General features: G+C 39.8%; 1 protein-coding gene across 1 annotated transcript in view; it reads right to left on the reverse strand.

Moving 5' to 3' along the window:
- Window positions 1-395: 395 nt before the first annotated feature.
- Window positions 396-24,974, reverse strand: part of LOC127670538 (vomeronasal type-2 receptor 116-like) — a 71,240-nt gene continuing 46,661 nt past the window's right edge. The window contains exon 6 of the mRNA XM_052165058.1: window positions 396-1,333. Within this exon, the coding sequence (XP_052021018.1) occupies window positions 396-1,333 (938 nt within the window). The remainder of the gene's footprint in view (window positions 1,334-24,974) is intronic.

The following is a 24,974-nucleotide window of genomic DNA, read 5'->3' on the forward strand; positions in this document are numbered from 1 at the left end:
CTTGAGCTGAAAAACAAATAAATCAACCACAAGAATGTTTTTTAATGAAATAAGTACAAAATGAATCCCATGTGGTTGACATGGTGACATATCTTCCACAGCAGCATTTACTGTGCAGAGGAAAATACTTTGTATCCACCAGTTTATGCCGCACTGGCATAATTATGGGACAGAAGTCCAATAAGGGAACATAGTGTAACTATTTTACAAAAAACATATAATGAATGTGAAACATAAATCAAAATGAATGTTTTGAACACAAAGAGAGTTTAAAACAATTACATGAAGACATGATAAACATGCACAATCGCATAATATTATACCTTAATAAGATATTTAGAATGCTGTTACACTGGTTTAAACCACAATATTTAATTTAGTATCATAGATAAATTTTAATTTTTAACTAAATTTAAATGAATATTCCTTCTTGAATGTTTTTTGTGCCTGATGCCAAGAGAGGAGTTTTTTTCTGGCCTTAGCAAAATAATGTAGCACTTGGGGGCAAAAATCAATCCAAGCAGTGCTATACTAGAAGCCAATATGGAGAACATTTCCATAGCCACCATGACTTTCCCCTTTGTGCTATGGTAGACAGGAAGAAAACTGATCCAAACACAGAAGAATACCTGCATGCTGAATGACAGGAACTTGGCTTCATTGAATGTGTCAGGCAGATTCCTGGACAAGAAGGCCATGATATAGCTCCCAAGTGCTAAGGAGCAGAGGTACCCCAGGACAGTGTGGAAGGCAACTGTTGAACCCATGTTGCACACAATGATGATATGACCATGTTCAGCATGAGTATCTTGATCAATAAAGGGTGGAGCAGTCACAAGCCAGATTCCACAAATAATAAGTTGGATCAGTGTGCAGATTGGAATGATGAAATTAGGGGCTCTTGATATCATTAACCACCTCACCATTCTAGCTGGAACAGTGGCCTTGAATGCAACAACAACTGTAATAGCTTTAGCCAGCACTGTGGAGAGAGCCACAGTGAACAAAATTCCAAATACTGTCTGTTGCAAGATGCAGGTATTTGCGTTGGGCTGGCCAATGAAGAGCAAGGAACTAAGGAAACAGATGAAGAGTGTCAATAGCAGGGTGTAGCTGAGAGCCCTGTTATTGGCCTTGACAATGGGTGTGTCTCTGTGCTTCACAAAAACTACAAGAACCACAGCTGTGAGTACAGAGAAGCACAGTGCTGTGATGGTGAGTGCCATCCCCAAGGGTTCTTCATATGCCAAAAAGGTCACAGATTTTTGAAGGCAGTGATTCTTCTCTGAGTTGGCATAGTGACTTTCTGGACACTTCACACACTGATCCATATCTGTTCAGAAATGAGAATGATTGTGAATAAATCCTTAGATGTTCCATTCCCCATTAATATATTAATTATCCCCAGATCACTAATGTGCTTCCTGAGTCACCATTCTTTATTGTTTCAGAAAGTCATTTTTATAAGTACTCTGTGATTCATTTCAAACCTTTACATTTTTTTGCCTATGCTAATAAAAATTACAAAAAAAGAGGCATCATCTAGCAGAAACAAATGTATCTTCTTAGGAAGGGGAACACAATAATTATTGCAGTTGGGCTGGAAGCAGGTGCAGGAAGAAACAGGAAGAATCATTTGGGCATGGAGATGTAATGAAGGGAGAGAGTTTTGGAAGAGATGCTTGGAATTGGGAAAGGGAATTGCATTTATGTAGAAATATTTTGAATTTTAAAACTGATCCTATTGATGACTCCTAGTAATAGAGGATAAGAAATCTCTTGAAGCAAGGCTACAAGTGGTAGGACTGGATTGCTTTCAATTAAGTTTTTGGCCAAGGAAATCTAAGGAAATCACCAAATAATACTGGCTGATACAAAGACAAAGGCTTGCTCTCCACAAACCGACAGAATGGGTCCTTGTTTCAAAGGACAACATTCATGCAAATCATTGAACACGGACATTCGAGCTGGTTCACCCAGGGAGCCTTGATGCCTATGCAATTCCAGGCATTTTTGATTCCTCTATTGAATATTCTGTTTAGATATATACATCATTTTTCTATTGCTATTTCACTAAGTTGTTTATATATTCTGAAATTTAGGTATCTGGTTTTATGTGGAGTTGGTAAAAATAATTTATCACTCTTTAGGCAGCTGATTTCTTTGGTTGTTTTGTACCAAACCCAAGACACTATTGTCAAGAAGTACATGATGACAGGAGCCTGATATAGCTGTCTCCTGAGAGGCTCTATCAGAGCCTGACAAATGCAGAGGCAGATGCTCACAGCTGATCTTTGGACATAGCACAGGGTCCCAAATGGTGGAGTTGGAGAAAAGAGTTAAAAAAAACTGAAGGGGTTTGCAACCCCATAGGAAGAACAACAATATCAACCAACCATACTCCCCTCAGAGCTCCCAGGGACTAAAGCACCAACCAAGAAGTACACATGGAGTGGCACATGGCTCCAGCCATATATGAAGCAGAGGATGGCTTTGTGGGATATCAATGAGAGGAGAGGTTCTTGATCCTGTAAAGATTTAATGCCCCAGTGTAGGAGAATTTGAGGGCATGGTGGCTGGAGTGTGTAGGTGGGTAGAGGAACACCATCATAGATGCAGGGAGACTGGGATGTAATAGGGGCTTTCTGAGGGGGCTTCAAGAAAGGGGATAACATTTGAAATGTAAATAAAGAAAATATCCAACAAAAACTAACTTGGTCTGTTCTAATGGGAGAAAAAACAAGAGTTGATCCATAAGTGTGGAGGAACTGAGAGGAGAAGAGGGAGGAGAAACTATAATCAGGATAATCTGATTAAAAAATGTTTTTACTAAAAGAACAAAATAAAATAAAATCAGCAGCGAATTTGAAGAAAGCAAGGAAGAGGATATAGAAGGATGAAGGGGTATTAAATGAAGAGAAGAATATGGTAAACATAGTGTAATTTCAAAAATAAGAAAATTAACAAAATGAAAAAATAACTAAGCATTTAGTTTAGCAGAAGCAGAGGTCACAAGATCAGCACCTGATTTTGCATACAGATATATCTAGATACAATGTTAGCATTTATGAATTGGTGTATATAAAGCCATAGCTTTACAATGATAATAAGTGATTGCAAAACAGCATTTTAAGACCAGCACAATGGCAATACCAGTTGACATTCCAACATTTGTGCGGGAAGTAGAAAATCTGTCCACAGAGTTTTAGTACTATAAAAGAAGAATAGTTTAAACCACTTAGTTTAAACGTGGTTTTATTTTGAGCTATTTTTCAAGAAGCTAGCTAGTGCCTGTCCCGAGACCACCATGGTCTGGCTGTGGATCTGCAAGCATTAATCAGACCAACTAAAGAAGATAAATATATTATTCCAGATAAATTTGAGAATTTCTCTTTTTAGATCTATGAAGAATTTATTTGGAATTTTGATGGGGATTGCATTGGATTTAGGAAAATAACAAATGCAGTGGCCTTTAAAGAAGAACTGATAAACCCCTTAAAGAAATACAGGAAAGTACAATTAAATTGGTGAATAAATGAATGAAACAGTTGAAGACCTGAAATGGAAAGAGAAGCAAAAAAGAAAATACATTCTGAGGAAATCTACAAAATTTGTGACACAGAATATCTAAGAAAGACCAATCCTAAGAAACATAGGAATAGAAGAAGAACACCAGGCCCAAATATTGCAAAATGTTTTCAGCAAAATCATAGAAGAAAAATTCCCCAACCAAAAAAATAGATGCCTATAATCATAAAAGAATCTTTTACAAGATAGAAGTCTGAGCCAAGGTGGATGCCATGTTTCCTGCAGGAGAGTATCCATCTTCTACAGACCCCTGCCTTGCACACAGAAGCCATCTTCACTCCATGACAAAGCAGACAGGCATCACCAGGTACTGAGATATCCCGGGTATTAATCTTTGGAGGTGCAAACCGCCAGGGGTCTGACTGCACCCAGGACCTGGGCTGATCAGCAGTTTGTCTGTGTGTCAGCTGGTCATGGGTCCTGTGTCCTATGAGGTGATCAGCATTTGGAGTGACTCCCTGAAGCCATATTCTCTCCCTGACAGAGCAGAGGGCCAGCAACAGGTACTGAGATATCATTAGTTTAAGATCTCTGGGGAGGCAAACTGCCAGGGGTCTCCCTATGCCCAGGACCTGAGCAGATCAGCAGTTTGTCTGTGTGCTAGCTGGTTGTGGGTCCTATGCCCTAAGTGGTGATCAGCACTTGGAGTTACTTTCTGCCACCATCTTCGCTCCATGACAGAGCAGGCAGGGAGCACCAGGTTCACTGAGGTAACCTAGGTATAACATTGCTTGGGACAACACGCAGCAGGGCTCCAATGTAACACAGGAGGAGGGCAGCACATCAGCAATCTGGGCCAGGGGAAACACAGTCATCCAATGGTGCGTAAATAGCCTTACAGGCTCACAGGAAGTTGAAGAACCAGCCAGTGACAACAAGACCAACTAACACCAGTGAGAACTAGATGACAAAAGACAAACATAGGAACGTTACTAACAGAAATAAAGGCAATATGGCAGCATCTGAAGCGAATTCTCCAACAACAGCAAGTCCTGGATACCCCCAAAACACCAGAAAACAAGATTTGGATTGAAAATCACTGGTCATGATGCTGTTAGAGGAACACAAGAAGGACATAAATAAATCTCTTAAAGAAATTCAGGAGAAAATGGAACAAAAGTTAGAAGCTCTTACAAGGGAAGCATAAAAATCATTTAAAGAAATTCAGGAGAATATGGGTCAAAAGATAGAAGACAATGAGGAGGAAATGCAAAAATCACTTAAAGAAATACAGGAGAACTTTGGTCAACAGGCAGAAATTGTGAAAGAGGAAACACAAAAAATCTCTTAAAGAATTATAGGAAAACACAAACAAACAAGTGAAGGAGCAGAGCAAAACCTTCCAGGATCTAGAAACAGAAGTAGAAACAACTAAGAAATCGCAAAGGGAGACAACTTTGGAGATAGAAAACCTTGAGAAGAAATAAGGGCCATAGATGTAATTATCAACAACAGAATACAAGAGATAGAAGAAAGAATCTCAGATGTTGAAAATACAATGGAAACCATGGACTCAACAGTCAAAGAAAATGGGAAAAGCAAAAAGCTTGTAACCCAAAACATCCAGGAAATCCAGGACACAATGAGAAGACCAAACCTAAGGATTATCGGCATAGATGAGAGTGAAGATTTAAAACTTAAAGGGCCAGCTAATATCTTCAACAAAATTATGGAAGAAAACTTCCCTAACCTAAAGTGAGGGATGCCCACGAATATATCAGAAGCCTACAGAACTGCAAACAGACTGGACCAGAACAGAAATACCTCCCATCTCATATTAATCAAAACCCCAAATGTACTAAACAAACAAAGAATATTAAAGGCAATAAGAGAAAAAGGTCAAGTAACATATAAAGGAAAACCTATTAGAATTACACCAGACTTCTCACCAGAGACCATGAAAGCTAGAAGATCCTGGGCAGATCTCATTCAGAGTCTAAGAGAACACAAATATCAGCCAAGTCTTCTATACCCAGCACAACTCACAATCACCATAGATAGAGAAACCAAGATATTACAAGACAAAACCAAATTTACACAATATCTTTCCAAAATCCTAGCCCTACAATGGATAATAAGGGGAAAAAAACCAATACAAGGAGGGAAACTATACCCTAGAAAAAACAAGATAGTAACCTTCTTTCATCAAACCCAAAAGAAGATAACCACTCAAATATAAAATTAACATAAAAAATGACAGGCAGCAATAATCACTATTTCTTAATATCTCTTAACATCAATGGACTCAATTCCCAAATAAAAAGACAAAGACTAACAAACTGGATATATACACAGGATCCTACATTTTGCTGCATACAGGAAACACCTCAGTGTCAAAGACAAACACTACCTTACAGTTAAAGGCTGGAAGACAATTTTACAAGCAAATGGTCTCAGGAAACAAGTCAGAGTAACCATTCTAATATCAGATAAAACTGACTTTCATTTAAAGTCATCAAAAGAGACACAGAAGGACACTTCTTACAAGTTCAAAGGAAAAATCCACCAAGAAGAACTCTCAATTTTGAATAATTATGCTCCAAATGCAAGGGCTCCCTCATTTGTAAAAGAAACTTTACTAAAGCTCAAAGCATACATTGCTCCTAACACAATAATTGTTCCTGACTTCAACATCCCACTCTCTCAATGGACCAATCAGGAAAACAGAAGCTAAACAGGGACACAGTCAAACTAATTGAAGCTTTGGACCAATTGGATTTAAAAAAATATATATATATCTTTTAAATGTATATAAAACATATATATAAATATATATAAAACATTTGCTCCTAAGGCAAAAGATATATCTTTTTCTCAGCAATTCATGGTTCTTCTCCAAAATCGATCATATAATTGGTCACAAGACAGACCTCAACAAATATAAGATCACAATAATTCCATGCCTATCAGATCACTTTGTAGTAAAAGTGGTCTTCAATGGCAACAAAACAACAGAAATTCCACATACACATGGAAACTGAGCAATAATCTACTCAATTATACCTTGCTCATGGAAGAAATAAAGAAAGAAATCAAAGACTTTTTAGAATATAACAAAAATGAAGGCATATCATACCCAAATCTATGGGAGAAAATGAAAGAGTGTTAAGAGGAAAGCTCATAGCCCTGAGTGCCTCCAAAACGAAACTGGAGAGAGCATACACTAGAAGCTTAAAGGAAAAACTGAAAGCCCTGGAACAAAAACAAGCTAATTCACCCAGGAGGAGAAGAAGGCAGGAAATCATCAAATTCAGGGCTGAAATCAATGAAGTAGAAACAAAGGGAACCATACAAAGAAACAACAAAACCAGGAGCTGGTTCTGTGAAAAAAATCAACAAGATAGATAAACCCTTATCCAGACCAACCAAAGGGCACAGAGACAGTATCCAAATTTTAAAAAATAGAAATGAAAAGGGAGATACAACAACAGAAACTGAGGAAATTCAAAAAATGATAAGATCCCACTACAAAAGCCTATACTCAACACAGAATCTGGAGGAAATGGACAATTTCCTAGACAGATACCAAATACCAAAATTAAATCAGGATCAAATAGATAATCTGAACAGTGCCATAACCCCCTAAAGAAATAGAAGTGGTCGTAGAAAGCCTTCCAATGGAAAAAAAGCAGAGGACCAAATGGTTTTAGTGCAGAATTCTATCAGACTTCAAAGAAGACTTAACACCAATACTCTTCAAACTATTCCACAAAATAGAAATAGAAGGAACTCTACCCAACTCATACTATGAAGCCACAATTTTGCTGATACCAAAACCACACAAAGATCCAACAAAGAGAATTTCAGGCCAAGTTCCCATATGAATATCGATGCAAAAATACTCAATAAAATTCTTGTCTACTGAATCCAAGGATACATGAAAACGATAAGCCACCATGATCAAGAAAGCTTCATCCCAGGGATGCAGAGATGGTTCAATATATAGAAATCCATTAATGCTATCCACTACATAAACAAACTCAAAGAAAAAAGTCACATGATCATTTTATTAGATGCTCAAAAAGCATTTGACAAATTTCAGTATCTTTTCATGCTTAAAGTCTTGGAAAGAACAGAAATTCATTCAAGGCCCATACCTAAACATAGTAAAAACAATATACAGCAAATCGGTAGCCAACATCAAACTAAATGGAGAGAAACTTGAAGCAATCCCCCTAAAATCATGGACTAGACAAGACTGCCCCCTCTCTCCATATCTTTTCAATAAAGACCTTGACGTCCTAGCTAGAGCAATTAGACAACATAAGGAGGTCTAATGCATAGAAATTGGAAAGGAAGAAGTCAAAGTATCACTATTTGCAGATGATATGATAGTGTACTTAAGTGACCCAAAAAACCCCACCAGAGAACTCCTAAATCTGATAAACAACTTCAGCAAAGTGGCTTGTTATAAAATCAACTCAAGCAAATCAGTAGCCTCCCTACACTTAAAGGATAAGCAGATTGAGAAAGAATTTAGGGAAATGACACCCTTCACAATAGCCACAAACAACATAAAGTATCTTTGTGTGACTCTAACCAAACAAGTGAAAGATCTTTATGACAAGAACTTCAGATCCCTGAAGAAGGAAATTGAAGAAGACCTCAGAAAATGAGAAAATCTTCCATTCTCGTGAATTGGCAGGATTAATATAGTCAAAATGGCCATCTTGCCAAAAGCGATCTACATATTCAATGTAATCCCCATCAAAATCCCAACTCAGTTCTTCATAGAGTTAGAAAAGGCAATTCGCAAATTCATCTGGAATAACAAAAAACCTAGGATAGCTAAAATTATTCTCAAGAGCAAACGAACTTCTGGGGGAATCAGTATCCCAGACCTCAAACATTACTACAGAGCAATAGAGATAAAAACTGCATGGAATTGGTACAAAGTCAGGCAAGTGGATCAATGTAATAGAATTGAAGACTCAGGAATGAACCCACACACATGGTCACTTGATCTTCGACAAAGAAACTGAAAACATCCAATGGAAAAAAGATAGCCTTTTCAACAAATCGTGCTGGTTCAATTGGAGGGCAGCATGCTGAAGAATGTGAATTGATCCATTCTTATCTCCTTGTACTAAGGTCAACTACAAGTGAATCAAGGACCTCCACGTAAAACCTGACACACTGAAACAGAAAAGAAACAGGGGAAGACCCTTGAGGACATGGGCACAGGGGAAATGTTCCCGAACAGAACACCAATAGCTTATGCCCTTAGATCAAGAATTGACAAATGGGACCTCATAAAATTACAAGGTTTCTGTAAGGCAAAGGACACTTCCAAAAGGACAAAATGGCAACCAACAAATTGGGAAAGGAGCTTCACCAACCCTAAATCCAACAGAGGGCTAATATCCAATATATACAAAGAACTCAAGAAGTTAGACCTCAGAGAACCAAATAACCCTATTAAAAATGGGGTACAGAGCTAAACAAAGAATTTTCACCTGAAGAACTTTGGATGGCTGTGAAGCACCTTAAGAAATGTTCAACATCATTAATCATTAGGGAAATGCAAATCAAAACAACCCTGAGATATCTCCTCACATGAGTCAGAATGGCTAAGGTTAAAAACTCAGTAGACATCAGGTGTTGGAGAGGATGTGGAGAAAGAGGAACACTCCTCCACTACTGGTGGAATTGCAAGATGGTACACGACTATGGAAATCAGTCTGGCAGTTCCTCAGAAAACTGAACATGACACTTCCAGAGGTCCCTGCTATACCACTCCTGGGCATATACCCAGAGGATTCCCCAGCATGCAATAATGACACATGCTCCACTAAGTTCATAGCCTCCTTACTTATAATATCCAGAAATTGGAAAGAACCCAGATATCCCTCAGTGGAAGAACAGATACAGAAAATGTTGTATATTTACACAATGGAATACTACTCAGCAATTAAAAACAATGAATTCATGAAATTTTTAGGCAAATGGTTGGAACTGGAAAATATCATCCTAAGTGAGGTAACCTAATCACAAAATAATACACATGGAATGCAATCACTGATAAATGGCTATTAATTAGCCCAGAAGCTCTGAATTCTCAAGACACAATTAGCATATCAAATGATACCCAAGAAGAGGGAAGGAGAGGGCCCTGGAATGAAAAAACTTGATCCAGCATTGTAGGGGAGTACCAGGACAGAGAAATGGGAGGGGTGTGATTGGGAAATGGTTGGAGGGAGGAGTGCTTATGAGACTGATTGGGAGGGGGAAACTGGGAAAGGGGAAAGCATTCGGAATGTAAACAAAGAATATAGAAATTTTTTAAAAATTTAAAAAGCTAGCAAAGAAAAACAAACAAAAAAGAAGCTTATACAATAAAAATTATATCAGACCAGAAAAGAAAATCCTCCCACCACATAATAACTCAAATAAAAATCTCCAAAACAAATATTAAAAGAATATTAATGGCTTTAAGAGAAAAACGCCATGTGACATACAAAAGCCTATGTGAATTACATTTGACTTCTCAACCTCAACAGAGACTCTGAAAGTTAGAAGATTATGAAAAGAGAACTGTTTTACAGCCTTTAAGAAATCACAGATGTCCTCAGGGGTCTTCCCCAGTTTCTTTTCTAGTAGCTTCAGAGTGTCTGGCTTTATGTGGAGGTCCTTGATCCACTTGGATTTGAGCTTAGTACAAGGAGACAAGGATGGATCAATTCGCATTCTTCTGCATGCTGACCTCCAGTTGAACCAGCACCATTTGTTGAAAAGGCTATCTTTTTTCCATTGGATGTTTTCAGCCTCTTTGTCGAGGATCAAGTGGCCATAGGTGTGTGGGTTCAAAGGACACCATCAAGAGGACAAATCGGCAACCAACAAATTGGGAAAAGATCTTCACCAATCCTACATCAGATAGAGGGCTAATATCCAATATATATAAAGAACTCAAGAAGTTAGACTCCAGAAATCCGAACAACCCTATTTAAAAATGGGGTACAGAGTTAAACAAAGAATTCTCACCTGAAGAACTTCGGATGGCGGAGAAGCATCTTAAAAAATGCTCAACCTCATTAGTCATTAGAGAAATGCAAATCAAAACAACCCCAAGATTTCATCTTACACCAGTCAGAATGGCTAAGATTAAAAATTCAGGAGACAGCAAGTGTTGGAGAGGGTGTGGAGAAAGAGGAACACTCCTCCACTGCTGGTGGGGTTGCAAATTGGTACAACCACTCTGGAAAGCAGTCTGGCGGTTCCTCCAAAAACTGGGCACCTCACTTCCAGAAGATCCTGCTATACCACTCCTGGGCATATACCCAGAAGACTCCCCACCATGTAATAAGGATACATGCTCTACTATGTTCATAGCAGCCCTATTTATAATTGCCAGATGCTGGAAAGAACCCAGGTATCCCTCAACAGAAGAGTGGATGCAAAAAATGTGGTATATCTACACAATGGAGTACTATTCAGCCATTGGAAACAATGAATTCATGAAATTCTTAGGCAAATGGATGGAGCTAGAGAACATCATACTAAGTGAGGTAACCCAGACTCAAAAGGTGACTCATGGTATGCACTCACTAATAAGTGGATATTAACCTAGAAAACTGAAATACCCAAAACATAATCCACACATCAAATGAGATACAAGAAGAAAGGAGGAGTGGCCCCTGGTTCTGGAAAGACTCAGTGAAACAGTATTCGGCAAAACCAGAACGGGGAAGTGGGAAGGGGTGGGTGGGAGGACAGGGGAAGAGAAGGGGGCTTACGGGACTTTCGGGGAGTGGGGGGGGGGGCTAGAAAAGGGGAAATCATTTGAAATGTAAATAAATTATATCGAATAAAAAAATATTAAAAAAAACTAAAAAAAAAAAAAAAAAGAAATCACAGATGCTATCCTAGAACAGTATACCCAGCAGAACATTAAGACAAATATAATTTCTCCATATAGATGGAGAAAATAAGATATTCCAACAAAAAGCAAATTTAAACAATATATATCCACAAATTTTGCATTAGAGAATATACTAGAAGGGAAATTCCAACCCCAGGAGGTGAACTACACACAAGATAACACAGGTAATAAGTGATTCTACACAAATGTAAACAAAATAAGGGAAATGTGGAGGAAGAATACCATGTCAGGAAAGTTGTTGAAGTTGAGTGTATTTGGAAGCCTTGGAATTTCATACCAGAAGATGATCTGTGTTTCAACTTTTCCTGACGATGGCCCTGTCATGTGACCACAGCACGCCATGAAGATGATCCTGACAATCAGTCACATAGGGACTGTACTCCAAGCCCCTCTATATGTAGATGAGGCATTCCTAATATCGCAGACCAAGCCAATATGCAACATCTGTTTTAGACTCCAAACCACCTTAAAATGTATATAAGACCCTTTCCAGTAGGAATAAATGTGTGAGAATTATTCTATCAAAGATAATCTAAGAGCTTTTATTATGTAAGGGTTGTAACACTTCTGGGGGAATAGAGATCTTGCCTGAAGCACTGACACTGGAGCAGTGCCAGGGTTCAGATCAGATAGAGGCAAATGAGTAAAGATTTTCCTCCCTGTTTGTGTCAGTCCATCTGTCTTATAGTAGTGTCCACTGCTTGTATTAGTGCCTGTTGCTAGAGTAGCAGCAGTTACATAGAGAACAGTGGCTATCTTTACCTGACTCTCCTCTCCCCTTTAAAAAATATAACTTTTTTACCACCCTAGCCAGGGAAGAGCCTGCACATATCACTTTGAAGAGTGTATACATGCTAGTAATATAGATTCACAACTGGAAAACACATGGGGCAAGAACATCAGCCACAATAAAGCCAATACTATGGGAAGGTGAGCATTCCTCTCTCACCCCAACCCTAAAGACAAAGTGCTTTTCATCATATGTAAACATGCTAAAGGGACAACTTAGCTATAGTCTTCTGGCCAGAGATAATCTCTGGTATTGGCTGGAGGTCCCACTAACCCCTGTCTAAAATGCAACAGTCCCTAAAAGACATTAACAAAAGACTCTCTACCTAACTTCTCCTTAAACAAAACAAAACAAAATAAATAAATAAAAAAAAACCTAGAAACAGAACAACTTAAAAGTCGCAGGGGGCAGCCAGTTCTTAACTCAGCAGATAGGCTTAATGTTTTTTATCTCTATAAAATTCTCCCAAAGACAATAGCCCAAGGGTACATTCCCATCGGACCACACTTTTCTCCTCTTTTCTGTCGTGTCATCACATAAAATATACCACCAGGGTAGGGATATATATGCCCTACTAAAATCCCACAAAATAAAAATTGCCAAACCCAACTCCCTTTACTTTGGGAAAAAGTCCTTCAGATAGCACCATGCATGGCCAATGATAAAATATATAGCCCTGACTTATGGACTCAAGTAACTTCTCTCTCACCTCAAACAGAGATACAATAGAAGAAGAAAAAAAAATACCCTCCTGGGGTTTTTTTGCCAATCTTAGCTATAATTTGACAATACATAATACTATCTATAATAGTAGAGGTTAATAAAAACATAGTCCCAGAGTCCCCTCAGTCATATGAGCCCAAAGATAAAGGTACTAAAGACTATCCTCTCTCAGACGTCACAGTTCTTACCCCACTAACAAGAAAAATAAAATCTATCTACCCAGCACTATCCCCCTATCCCTCATAAAAGCACTAAAGCAACCATCTACTGCCCCTGATCCTCCTTCCCTCACCCAAAGATAGAGCTCCATTTTAAAAACTACTAAACTTCCACTCTTTCTCCCTGTAGTGCACCTTCCCCAGACCAATGGGGTAGAGGTATCTCTCCACCCCCATTCCCAAGCCACAAAAGCCAATGTCCTACCAAACCTTAAACCAAACCCACAAACTCCATAGTCCCCCACCCCCCCAACCATCTGCAGTACAACTTTATAATTTTCCTGACTCCCTGTCTCTTTACTACACAAGATTCTGATACAGAACTAAAATTCCAAAATGCCAAAATATTATCTTATAATATTAACTTCAAACTAAATAACTCAACTTTTACCCATTCCAAACCTCAGAATTAAAAACCATCAGACAGACAAAAAATAGCATCCATATGCCTTAGACAAACTCTTTCCTACAGATTCATATTGCTCTGTAAATCATATATATATTCATCACTCCTTCCTGCCCAGTCCAAAATTTTTACAATGAGAGACACTATTTCAAGATAAATATCTTTAACAAGTCAAAAAAGATAGAGACTGAGGTGACACCACATAGTGTTTTGATAATCTCTTTGGTCAAAACACTTTTCCACTAAAGCACAACAAACAACACAGGCAACAAACTATTATAAACATGTGTGCCTCTTTAGAACTGAAGCTTGAGATAGTCTCACATGCTTCAGGTTTAAAAGACCCTGCCTTCTCCTTGCTCTATCTCTAACAAACTCAAACAACAACAACAACTAAACCCCAAAATATATCTAATTGTGATATTTCCTAGGGAAGAAAGTTCACTCCTGAAGCTTTCAGCCTTGGAAACTTCCTGGGCCCACTACAGTCACTTCTCAATTAGTGACCCTGAACTTGATACTAGCCTAGCCACCCTCCACATATTTCCTCCTGTGCCTAACCCCAAATCATCTCTCTGCTTTTTCCTGGGAGCAGGCATTGGGGTCCCCTCTCTGCTCAAGCAGAAGTTGCCCTCCCTGCTAAGGCCAACACGCCCCACATCATAGCAATGTCTCCCCCACTCTAGAATAGCAGCAGCTGTGGAAGTGAATAGAGGCTACCTCAATTAGACTCCCTTCTCTCCTTGGTAGCTTTCAACTCCTTGACCACTCTAGCTGGGCCACAGCCCCCACAGATCTCTCTGGGTAGCATCCAGTATGCACACTGGCAGGAAAGCACACATGAATACACACATACACACACACAACACACAGACACACAGACACACAGACACACACACACACACACACACACACACACACACACTCACACTAATATCGCCAACATGAAAATAATAGAAATAAACCCTCATCAGTTGTTACCATCCCTCCACAACAATAGACTCAGTTCCCCAATAAAAAGACACAGGTTGAGGAGTGTTCTCACTCCTAAGACCAGAGGTGAGATCTCCACTTTCCCTCCAATAACTGTCCAAAGAGGGATTCACCAGAAGTGCATAGGGCAAAGAAACATTGGAGCAGTTGGGGACAGGATTCTTCTGGTTCCATTTACATGCCAGAGATAAGGATGTCCCTCAGCCCTGCACATCCAAATGCTGCCCAGGAGACAGCTGGTCTCCCAGGAGTGCTCTCACTCCTAAGGCCATAATTGTCATGACCATGTTTGCTCCAATAAATGTCCAACAAGGGACCCACCAGGAGTGCAAAGCACAAAGGATAAGGAGGTACTCATAGCAACCCTATTTATAATAGCCAGAAGCTGGAAAGAACCAAGATGTCCCTCAACAGTGGAATGGATACAGAATATATGGTACATTTCCACTATGGAATACTACTCAGCTATTAAAAACAATGAATTCATGAAATTCTTAGGCAATTGGGTGGAACTGGAGAATATCATCCTGAATGAGGTGACCCTACCACAAAAGAACCCACATGGTATGCACTCATTGATAAGTGGATATTAACCCAGAAGCTCGGAATACCCAAGAAGAAATTCACATATCAAATGATGCTCAAGAAGAAGGAAGGAGAGGCCCCTGGTCCTGGAAATGCTCTGTGCACCAGTGTAGGAGAATACAGAACAGGAAAGTGGGAAGAGGTAGATTGAGAAACATGGGGGAGGGAAGACAGCTTATGGGACTTTCCATGGATCCTGGAGGGGGATCCAGGAAAGGGGAAATCAGTTGAAATGTAAATAAAGAATATATGGAATAAAAAATATTAAAAAAGCATCAGGAGTTCTGATTTTAATTGAAAAATATCCATGTAGAATGAACACAGCACTTTTAGAATTTTTCATAACTCTTTTAGAATATTTTTCTAACAGGATTTCTGACCGTGGATGGAAATGCCAATAATTACTTAGAGCAATAACATAAGTTTTAGAACATTTTCCAGCTGCTATTCAGAAAAGGTTGTCTGAAGAGAGAACATGGCTCCATTAGAATGTTTTCTGGCTTCCTGATTTTAATCAGAAAAGCCATGAATTACTTTTAAAATTTTTCTAACAAGATTGCTAACTTGGTTAGGAAAGCCATACAATTTTATAGAAGCTTTTCTGACTTGGGTCAGAAAATCCATGAGCTATCCAAAGAACTTTCAGAAAGGTTTTATACAATGAAAGAGAAAAGAAAAAGCTGGAGAGAGAGAGAGAGAGAGAGAGAGAGAGAGAGAGAGAGAGAGAGAGAGAGAGAGAGAGAGAGAGATGAGAAAACTACAGACCCAAGAGCTATCTACAGAGAGCTGTCTATAGAGCCATCTCAGAAGATAGGTTATAAGTTTTGAACACAATATTTGACTTCAAGTCATCAAATTTGCTGCTTCCAGACACCCCCTCTCTCAGGCACCCCTCTCCAAGCAGAGGATGGACTTTGTCAGACTCTGAAGAAATTCAATGAGTCATTAAGCCTTACTCCAAAGGCCTCCACTCCACAAAATCGGAAAATTTATACAAAATGGATACTTTTCTAGATAGATGCCACATACCAAAGTTAAGTCAAGGTCGGGTAAAACATTCAGACATTCCCATAACCATGAAAAAAATAGAAGACATAATTAAAAGTATTCCAATCAAAAAAGAAAAGGGCCAAATGGTTTTGATGCATAAGTCTACCAAACTTTCAAAGAAGAGCTAATACCAATACTACTCAAATTATTTGATTACATAGAAACAGAAGGAACATTACCACACTCATTCTATGAGGCCACCAACAGCCCAATATCTAGATCACACAAAGACTCATCAAAGAAGGGGAACTTCAGAACAAATTCTTTAATGAACATTGATACAAAAATACTCATTAAAATATTCACAAAGTGAATAGAAGATGGCATCGAAAAAGTCGTCCATCATTATCAAGTAAGATTCAGCTCAGAGATGCAGGAAAGTTTGAATATATGCAAATCTGTCAAGGTATTCTATCATATAAACAAACTAAAAGAAAAAAGTCTCATGATCATCTCACTTGATGCTGAAAAAGTCTTTGGCAAAGTCTTTGGCAAAATTGAACACCCCTTCATGTTACAAGTCTTAGAGAACTTCAGGATAAAAGGTGAGTCCCTAAACATAATAAACACAAACTACAGCAAGACAGCAGCCAAGATCAAATTAATGGAGAGAAACTTCATAGAATTCCATTAACATGGCAATAAGAAAACTAAAGGTGTTCAAGAGGATACAAATTGGACTGGAAGAAGTTAAAGAATGACTATTCATAGAAGATCTTATAAAATACATATGTGACACCAAAAATTCTACCAGAGAAATTCTATAGCTGAAAAACATCTTTACAAATGAAGTTAGAAAAATAAACCTAAAAAATTCAATAGCACTATTTTAAACAGTACCTAGGCTAAGAAAATATTAGGGAAACAGCACCCTTCATAGTAGCCACAAAGACTATGAAGTATATTGCTGTCAGTATAGACAAGCAAGTGAAAGACCAGTATGACAAGAGCTTTAAGCCTCTGCTGAAGAAAGAAATTGAGAAAGATATCACAAACTATAAAGATCGCCCTTTTTCATGGATCTGGAGGATTAAAATAGTAAATACCAGGGGCCACTCCTCTGTTCTTCTTGTACCTCATTTGATGTGTGGATTATGTTTTGGGTATTCCAGTTTTCCAGGCTAATATCCAATTATTAGTGAGTGTATGCCATGATTGATCTTTTAAGACTAGGTTACCTCACTTAGTATGATGTTCCCCAGCTCCATTCATTGGCCTAAGAATCTCATGAATTCATTGGTTCTAATGGCTGTATAGGACTCCATTGTGTATATATACCACATTTTTTTGCATCCATTCTTCTGTTAAGGGATGCCTGGGTTCTTTCCAGCTTCTGTCTATTATAAATATGGCTGCTATGAACATAGTGGAGCATATATCCTTATTACATGCTGGGGAATCCTCTTGGTATATGCCCAGGAGTGGTATAGCAGGATCTTTCAGGAGGGACATGCCCAGTTTTCTGAGGAACTGCCAGAATGATTTCCAGAGTGGTTGTACCAATTTGGAACCCCACCAGGAGTGGAGGAGTGTTCCTCTTTCTCTGCATCCTCACCAACATCTGCTGTCTCCTGAGTTTTTAATCTTAGCCATTCTGACTGGTGTAAGGTAAAATCTCAGGGTTGTTTTGATTTGCGTTTCCCTGATGACTAATGAAGTTGAGCATTTTTTTAAGATGTTTCTCCGCCATCCTAAGTTCTTCAGGTGAAAATTCTTTGCTTAACTCTGTACCCCATTTTTTAATAGGGTTATTTGGTTTTCTGGGGTCTAACTTCTTGAGTTCTTTGTATATATTGGATATTAGCCCTCTATCTGATGTAGGGTTGGTGAAGATCTTTTCCCAATTTGTCGGTTGCCAATTTGTTCTTTTGATGGTGCCCTTTGCCTTATGGAAACTTTGTAATTTTATGAGGTCCCATTTGTCAATTCTTGATCTTAGAGCATTCGCTGTTGGTGATCTGTTCAGAAACTTTCCCCCTGTACCGGTGTCCTCAAGGGTCTTCCCCAGTTTATTTTCTATTAGCTTCAGAGTGTCCGGCTTTATGTGGCGGTCCTTGATCCATTTGGAGTTGAGCTTAGTACAAGGAGACAAGGATGGATCAATTCGCATTCTCATGCATGCTGACCTCCAGTTGAACCAGCACCATTTGTTGAAAAGGCTATCTTTTTTCCATTGGATGTTTTCAGCCCCTTTGTTGAGGATCAAGTGGCCATAGGTGTGTGGGTTCATTTATGGATCTTCAATCCATTGGAAAGGAAGAAGTCAAACTATCATTATTTGCAGATGATATGATAATCTACCTAAGTGACCCAAAAAACTCCACTAGAGAATTCCTACAGCTGATAAACAACTTCAGCAAAGTGGAAGGTTATAAAATCAACTCAAGCAAATCAGTAGCCTTCCTATACTCAAAGGATAAGCAGGCTGAGAAAGAAATTAGGGAAATGACACCCTTTACAATAGCCACAAACAGTATAAAGTACCTTGGGGTGACTCTTACCAAACATGTGAAAGATCTTTATGACAAGAACTTCAAGACTCTGAAGAAGGAAATGGAAGAAGACTTCAAAAAATGGAAAAACCTCCCATGCTCATGGATCGGCAGGATTAATATAGTTAAAATGGCCATTTTGCCAAAAGCAATATACACATTCAACACAATACCCATCAAAATCCCAACTCAATTCTTCATATAGTTAGAAAGAGCAATTCTCAAATTCATCTGGAATAACAAAAACCCAGGATAGCTAAAACTATTCTCAACAACAAAAGAAATTCTGGGGGAATCAGTATCCCTGACCTCAAGCAATACTACCAAGCAATAGTGATAAAAACTGCATTCTTATCTCCTTGTACTAAGCTAGTGTCTAAGTGGATCAAGTACCTCGACATAAAACCACACACACTGAAACTAATAGAAAAGAAACTGGGGAAGAGACTTGAACACATGGGTACAGGGGGAAAGTTCCTTAACAGAACAACAATAGCCTATGCCCTAAGATCAAGAATTATCAAATGGGACCTCATAAAATTACAGTTTCTGTGAAGCAAAGGAAACTGCCAATAGAACAAAAGGGCAACCAACAAATTGGGAAAAGATCTTTACCAAGCCTATATCCAACAGAGGCCTAATATCCAATATATACAGAGAACTCAAGAAGTTAGACTACAGAGAACCAAATAATCCTATTAAAATGGGGTACAGTGGGAAACAAAGAACTTTTACCTGAGGAATATTGAATGGCTGAGAAGCACTTAAAGAAATGTTCAACATCCTTAGTCATCAGCAAAATGCAAAGCAAAACAATCCTGAGATTTCACTTCATACCAGTCAGAATGGCTAAGATAAAAATCTCAGGAGACAGCAGGTTCTGGAGAGATTGTGGAGAAAAAAGAACTCTCCTCCACTGCTGGTGGGATTTAGAGCTGGTAAAAGCACTCTGGAAATCAGTTTGGCGGTTCCTTAGAGAACTGGGTATAATACTACCAGAGGACCCTGCTATATCACTCCTGGGCATATACCCAGAGGATTCTCCAGCATGTAATAAGGACACATGCTCTACTATGTTCATAGTAGCCCTATTTGTTTACAATAGCCAGAGGCTGGAAAGAACCCAGATGTCCTTCAACAGAGGAATGGATACAGAAAGTGTTGTATATACACACAATGGAGTACTATTCAGCCATTAAAAACAACGAATTCATGAAATTCTTAAACAAATGGATGGAACTGGAGAATATCATCCTGAGTAAACAAGTCACAAAAGAACACTCATGGTATGCACTCACTGATAAGTGGTTGTTAGCCTTGAAGCCCGGAATACCCAATACACAATTCATATATCAACTAATACCCAAGAATGAGGAAGAACAAACATATGGAACCTTGGGTACTTTGTAGAATGGGGAAAAGTACCCACAGAAGGAGATACAAAGACAAAAGTTTGAGCAGATTCTGAAGGAAAGACCATCAAGAGACTACCCCACCCAGGTAGGCATCCCATATACAGTTACAAAACCCAGACACTATTATGGGTGTCCACAAGTGCTAGCTGACCAGAATTGGATATAGCTATCACCTGAAAGGCTCTGCTGGTGCATGACAAATACAGAGGTGGGCACTCTCAGCCAGCCATTGAACTGAGCACAGGGACCCAATGGGGGAGCTAGAGAAAGGACCCAAGAAGCTGAAGGGGTTTGCAGTACCAAGGGAGGAGCAATAATATGAGTCACCAAGTATTCCCAGAGCTCCCAGGGACAAAACCATCAAAGAAAGTGTACACAGGGAGTTATCTGTGGCTCCAGACTCATCGGTAGCAGAGGATGGCCTTATTAGACACCAAAGGGAGGAGATACCCTTGGTACCAGAAAGACTTGATGCTGTAGTATAGAGGAATACCAGGACAGGGATCTGGGGGTGGGCTGACTGGGAAAGGGGAGATTGCTTATTGGATTTTGGGGGGAGGGGGAACGAGGAAAGGGGACAACATTTGAAATGTAAATAAAGTAGACATATCTAATATACAGTGCCAGGTATGCAGACATAGCCCAAGGCTAACACCGCTTGGGTCTCAGGCTCTCAGGCTTCTGCCTTCACCCAGGGCCTGGAAAGCTCTGCTGGCAATCTGTGTGCCAACACAGTCAGGGGTTGTTTGCCCTGCAGAGTGATCAGCACTTGAAAAAGGTCCTCACAGCATCCGCCATCTTTGATCCCTGACAGAGCAGACGGGCAGCACCAGGTTCACAGACACAAATTGAGTATAACATTGCTTGGGGAAAGACACACCAGGGCTCCAATGGCACCCAAAAGGAGGGCAGCACATCAGCAATCTGTGCCAGGGGAAACCCAGTCATCCAATGGTGCGTAAATAGCCTTACAGGCTCCCAGGAGGTTGAAGCACCAGCCAGTGACAACAAGACCAAAAAATGCCAGAGATAACCACATGGCAAAAGGCAAACATGGGAACGTTACTAACAAAAAACACAGCAATATGAGAGCATCTGAATCCAGTTCTCCAACAACAGCAAGTCCAGGATACCAACTTAAAGGGCCAGCAAAAACACACCACAAATACATGTTTTGCATTTAAAATCACTGGTCATCATGCTGGTAGAGGAACACATGAAGGACATAAATAAATCTCTTAATACAGGAAATACAGAAGAAAATAGATCAAAAGGTCGAAACCCTTACAAGGGAAACACGAAAATCATTTAAAGAAATTCAGGAGAATATGGGTCAAAAGATAGAAACCAGTACAGAGGAATGCAAAGATCACTTAAAGAAATACAGGAGAACTTGGGTCAGCAGGCAGAATTCATGAAAGAGAAAACACAAAATTTTTTCTTAATTTTTTTTATTCAGTATATTTTTTATTTACATTTCAAATGATTTCCCCTTTCCGAGCCCCCCCACTCCCAAAAAGTCCCGTAAGCCCCCTTCTCTTCCCCTGTCCTCCCACCCACCCCTTCCCACTTCCCCATTCTGGTTTTGCTGAATACTGCTTCATTGAGTCTTTCCAGAACAAGGGGGCACTCTTCCTTTCTTTTTGTACCTCATTTGATGTGTAGATTATGTTTTGGGTAATCCAGGTTTCTAGGTTAATATCCACTTATTAGTGAGTGCATACCATGATTCATCTTTTGAGTCTGGGTTACCTCACTTAGTATGATGTTCTCTAGGTCCATCCATTTGCCTAAGAATTTCATGAATTCATTGTTTCTAATGGCTGAATAGTACTCCATTGTGTAGATATACCACATTTTTTGCATCCACTCTTCTGTTGAGGGATACCTGGGTTCTTTCCAGCATCTGGCAATTATAAATAGGGCTGCTATGAACATAGTAGAGCATGTATCCTTATTACATGGTGGGGGAATCCTCTGGGTATATGCCCAGGAGTGGTATAGCAGGATCTTCTGGAAGTGAGGTTGAAAGACTTACATGAAAACACAAACACACAAGTGAAGGAACTGAGCAAAACCACACAGGATCTAAAAACAGAGGTAGAAACAACAAAGAAATCGCAAAGGGAGACAACTTTGGAGATAGAAAACCTTGGGAAGCAATCAGGGGAGATAGATGCAAATATCAACAACAGAATACAAGAGATAGAAGAAAGAATCTCAGGTGCCGAAGATACCATAGAAACCATGGACTCAACTCAAAGAAAATGCAAAATGCAAAAAGCTTGGAACCCAAAACGTCCAGGAAATCCAGGACACAAAGAGAAGACCAAACCTAAAGATTATAGGCATAGATGAGAGTGAAGATTTACAACTAACGGGCCAGCAAATATCTTCAACAAAATTATGGAAGAAAACTTCCCTAACCTAAAGAGAGATGCCCATCCAGAGCCGTAATGGGCATAGCCAGAGGCTAACAAAGCGGGGGTCTAGGCCACAAAAGGCACAGGACTGACCCCAAGAACTGGCCGGCTTGGTGGGCCATCTGTGAGTCAACCCGCCCAGGAGGTTGTTAGCACAGCAGACTCTCCCGGCGCTTTCAGGGAGCGCGGGCGCGCACGCCTGCCATCCTGGTCACCTGGCGGACCCAATTAACAGTCATAGCCCTAGGGGAACTTTGCTCGGACCTTGGCCTCCCAGGTTTTTGCCTGGACTCAGGGCCTGGGCAGCCAGGCTAACCTTGTGTGCACCAGCCCGGTTGCGGGAATCGGCTGCCCAGCGGAGTGAGCGGAACACAAGGGAGGTAACAACAGCATACAATGTTAGCATTCCCTACGGGTGCACACGGGCTCCATCGGGTCCACAGACACAATCTGGGGCAAGGCCTCAGGCGGAAGCCCTCAGTTCAACTCTCTCCTCTCCGCTTTCAGATCCAGATCAGCCTGGGCGGCCGCACCACATCTCCAGGTCCTGCCAGAGGCTAGCTGGGCTTCTGGGTGTCCAACTGGGAGAAGTCAGTGTGCTCCAGTGAATCCAGCGGGCCCCAGCGGGAGCCTTCGGGTGCCTGCTTCGGGATCTGATCAGCCTGGGCAGCAGCACCCTGTCTACAGGCAGTGCAGGGGGTAAGCTGTGCACCAGAGGCCAACGGGGAAGAGGCAGCTTGCACTGGTGAGTCCAGCACTGACAAGACAAACTAACACCAGTGAGAACTAGATGGCAAAAGGCAAACGCAGAAACGTCACTAACAGAAATCAAGGCAATATGGCAACATCTGAACCCAATTATCCTCTACAAGCATGTCCTGGATACCCCATCACACCAGTAAAACAAGATTTGGATTTAAAATCACTGGTCATGATGCTGGTACAGGAACACATGAAGGACATACTTAAAGAAAATCAGGAGAAAATGAAGCCCTTGCAAGGGAAACACAAAAATCATTGAAAGAAATCCAGGAGAATATAAAAGCCAACAAGGAGGAAACGCAAAAAACACTTAAAGAAATACAGGAGAACTTTGGTCAACAGGCTGAGGTTATGAAAGAGGAAACACAAAAATCTCTTAAAGAATTACAGGAAAGCACAAATAAGCAAGTGCAAGAGCTAAGCAAAACCATCCAGGATCTAAAATTAGAAGTAGAAACAACTAAGAAAACTCAAAGGGAGACAACTTTGGAGATAGAAAGCCTTGGGAAGAAATCAGGGGACAGAGATGCAAATATCAACAACAGAATACAAGAGATAGAAGAAAGAATTTCAGATGCTGAAGATTCCATAAAAACCATGGACTCAACAGTTAAAGAAAATGCAAAATGCAAAAAGCTTGTAACCCAAAATATCCAGGAAATCCAGGACACAATGAGAAGACCAAACCTAGGCATAGATGAGAGTGAAGATTTACAACTTAAAGGGCCAGCAAATATCTTCAATAAAATTAAGGAAGAAAACTTCCTTAACCTAAAGAGAGAGACGCCCATGAATATACAAGAAGCCTACAGAACTCCAAACAGACTGGACCAGAACAGAAATACTTCCCGTCACATAATAATCAAAACACCAAATGTTCTAAACAAAGAAAGAATACTAAAGGCAGTAAAAGAAAAAGGCCAAGTAACATATAAAGGAAGACCTATCAGAATCACATCAGACTTTTCACCTGAGACTATGAAGGCTAGAAGGTCCTGGGCAGATCTCATGCAGACTCTAAGAGAACACAAATGCGAACCAAAACTACTATATCCAGCAAAACTCTCAATCAACATAGATGGAGAAACTAAGATATTTCATGACAAAACCAAGTTTACCCAATATCTATCTACAAACCCAGCCCTAAAAAGGATAATAGGAAGACAACACCAATACAAGGAGGGAAACTTCACCCAGGAAAAAGCAAGATAGTAACCTTTCATCAAACCCAAAAGAAGTTAAGCAATCAAATTTAAAAAATAACGTCAAAAATGATAGGAAGTAACAATCACTATTCCTTAATATCTCTTAACATCAATGGACTTAATGCCCCAATAAAAAGACACAGACTAACTGACTGGATACGTAAACAGGACCCTACATTTTGCTGCTTACAGGAAACACACCTCAGGGTCAAAGACAAACACTACCTTAGAGTAAAAGGCTGGAAGACAATTTTACAAGCAAATGGTCTCAGGAAACAAGCTGGAGTAGCCATTTTAATATCAGATAAAATTGACTTTCAACCCAAAGTCATCAAAAGAGAACCTGAGGGACACTTCTTGCTGGTCAAAGGAAAAATACAAAAAGAAGAACTGTCAATCCTGAACATCTATGCCCCAAATGCAAGGGCACCCTCTTTCGTAA

This window comes from Apodemus sylvaticus, chromosome 1 (genome assembly GCF_947179515.1).
Source record: "Apodemus sylvaticus chromosome 1, mApoSyl1.1, whole genome shotgun sequence".
Taxonomy (NCBI): Eukaryota; Metazoa; Chordata; class Mammalia; order Rodentia; family Muridae; genus Apodemus; species Apodemus sylvaticus.